General features: G+C 30.2%; 1 protein-coding gene across 1 annotated transcript in view; it reads right to left on the bottom strand.

Moving 5' to 3' along the window:
• LOC101639896 (pleckstrin homology domain interacting protein) overlaps positions 1–2,681 on the bottom strand; it is a 106,534-nt gene that overhangs the window by 41,337 nt on the left and 62,516 nt on the right. The window contains exons 18-19 of the mRNA XM_030886740.2: positions 1,314–1,390; positions 1–226 (exon numbers count right to left, since the gene is read on the bottom strand). The exon at positions 1–226 is cut by the window's left edge and continues 4 nt beyond it. Of these exons, the coding sequence (XP_030742600.1) occupies positions 1–226; positions 1,314–1,390 (303 nt within the window). The remainder of the gene's footprint in view (positions 227–1,313; positions 1,391–2,681) is intronic.

The following is a 2,681-nucleotide window of genomic DNA, read 5'->3' as shown; positions in this document are numbered from 1 at the left end:
CTTTCTTTCTTTGGGCTTCTTTTTCTTTGGTGATGTTGGTCCATCTTTTTCTTCATTTACTTTTTTTCTTTCCCTTTTAATCTGTTTTTGCTTCTGCTTTTCAGATTCTTCATCTTCATCTGAACTACTTTCTGCTTTCTTGGTTTTATGCTTGGGAACTTTCTTTGGTGGTTGCAGATTAATCCCTGCATCTGCTGTCCAGTCAGAATAATCACTGGAGTAGTCACTGGAAGTGAGCATGCATTTAAAAAATACATGTAAAATATAATTGTAAGTCCATGTTTTATGACACTATAATAAAAAGTAAGCAAAATAAAAATGAACTCAAAAAACCCCCCTTAAATTTCAAGTCATCACCTTCAAGAGAATGTCTAATAAATCGAATTCAAATATCTCCAAAAATAAGGAACAAGATAAAAATCAAAATGACTTTAAGAATGGATTTCTGAGTTATACGTTTATTTAAGATATTACACAGCATGTAAAAATAAAAAGCAAGAGATAACATTCTTCAATTCAAGAAAAATAACCCAGAATAGTACAGTAGGTGCCAATGTAGAGATTCCTGTCTTAAAGGGAGGAAGGAACTCTCTGTGGGGTCTCCAAAGGCAAAGGTAGGTGGATATTGAGTAGCAGGATAAGAAATATCTTTACCCACTGGAAAAGTTGTGCTTACAAACTTATAATTTCTGGGCATCACTGTTACAGGGCAAAAAAGCCCTTGAATCTAGAACCAATAAAAGGAATCCTTATAGTCTCCTGGATTCTCATTTTTAAGAATCACTACTAAAAGAGAGTTCTAAAAATAATTCCCTAAAACTCTTATTTAGACCTTGCAAGTTTAGCCAAGGCCTTTCTTTATATCTACAGCAATGCAAATCTCCAATATAAGGATTTGGAATCCTCACTGGAAATGGTCAACTAGAAATAGTACTTAAAAGTTTAGTCCTACTCCTGGAAGATAATATTAGTTGTATACCACATGTCTTACAACTTACAGTAGTTTAATTCCGTAAAGAGGACTCTCATTGTTATAAATCGAGGCTTAGATGTTTCCCAAGGTCAATAGTAAGAATACTGAGGTGTTCAGTAACTGCAAGAAGTATCAACTAAAAAGAGTCTGTTAAAAAGGATCATTTGTAGGTCAAGTTGCAAAAAACATTGTTTCTGTAGATTATATTTTAGAAATAAAAAATATTTACAGAGAACCAAATTTAAACCCATAGAAATTTTCAAATGAGTTGCTGGTAAAAAAACCTATTAAAAAAAATTTTTCCATGGCATGTTGGGGAAATAAAGACTCATTTGCTTACCTGGAGCTGCCATCACTGTGCCATGCTCGCTCTTCCTCTTCAGATGTTCCACCACTGACAGCAACCACCTCACCTTCCTGAGACATTAAAAAGATTTTCACCTAATTTTGTAAAATAATACTCAAAGATGATTAAAAATTAGTGATTGCTAATATCAATTATATTAGGGTATCTGAATCAAAAAGATTCTGTAGTAAACAATACAGGATTCTGAGTAATTATGATTAACAAATTTTGTTTTGTTTGTAATATGCGTATACTTCTATGTTCTAGAGTATCAACTTTCATAGTTAACATTTACAATGTGGGCCTTATAAAAGTTCATTTAAAACTTGGCATAATTATGTTTTATATAAACTACTGCCATCAAGTCAATTCTAATTTATAGTAACCCTTTAGAAGGTTTATGAGACTATAAATCTTTATAGGAGGAGCTAGCCCAATCTTTCTTCTATTTTTAAATTTATAATTAAAATAGCTTAATCATATTAAAAAAAGAAAAATGATACTCCACCGCAAGTTATTTTACTCAAGTGGTAGATTTTAAAAATCCATTTTCAACTTAGCAATTAATTCACAAGTGAAAAGTAGGGTGTTTTTTTTTTTTTAAAGTAAGGTATTAATTGTTAAGGCATTATCGTCATGAAAAAGATTTTTGGTCAAAAAACCTCTTATTAAACTTTATGGTCTAATATCAGCAAGAACCCACATTTACTAAGCTATTATTCTATGTTTGGAGGTCATTCAAAGTCCTTCATATTATGTTGCTTGATCTGTAGAAAAACTACTGGTTTTGGAAAGCTTTTTTTGTTTTAATGTAAATGGTTAGAAAAATTTGTCACAAATCACACAACTTTTAAGGTAAAATGTTTACTTTGTGCTCAGGTAATTGTATTCCAAAGCATAGCCTATTTTTATCTACAATAATGGTATTATATTTCTACTTGCTGGGTATATTCAGATTATTTCTCATAAGGACAATGGGATACAGTACTTTTCTATTTAAATAAAATCAGGTTTTAAGGGAAAGATTCCTCATTATCAAACTCTAGTAATGAAAAATGTACATTATAGGACTGGTTCCATATTTACATGATTAAAGAAGCTTGAAAAGGTCAAAACACAATAATGTATTTTATTTGGCAAATTTAATCTCTACTCAGTGTAACTGATATAAATGAAACAAATGATCTGATTATGCTACCATCTATATATTATTTATTCAAGGAGGTAAAAATATATTTCTAAATATTAAATATAAAATGAAATATTACACTGAAATATAAAATATTTGGATAGGAAATCAACCCCATAATTCTTCCTATTGATTAACATTTTATGTTCAATGTGATACTTTTATTCTCAAGT

This window comes from Echinops telfairi, unplaced genomic scaffold (genome assembly GCF_000313985.2).
Source record: "Echinops telfairi isolate 266 unplaced genomic scaffold, ASM31398v2 ScPeMD7_3533;HRSCAF=4204_0, whole genome shotgun sequence".
NCBI classification, from domain to species: domain Eukaryota; kingdom Metazoa; phylum Chordata; class Mammalia; order Afrosoricida; family Tenrecidae; genus Echinops; species Echinops telfairi.
The sequence above is the reverse complement of the archived record's forward strand: the minus strand, read 5'-3'. Positions and strand labels throughout refer to the sequence as shown.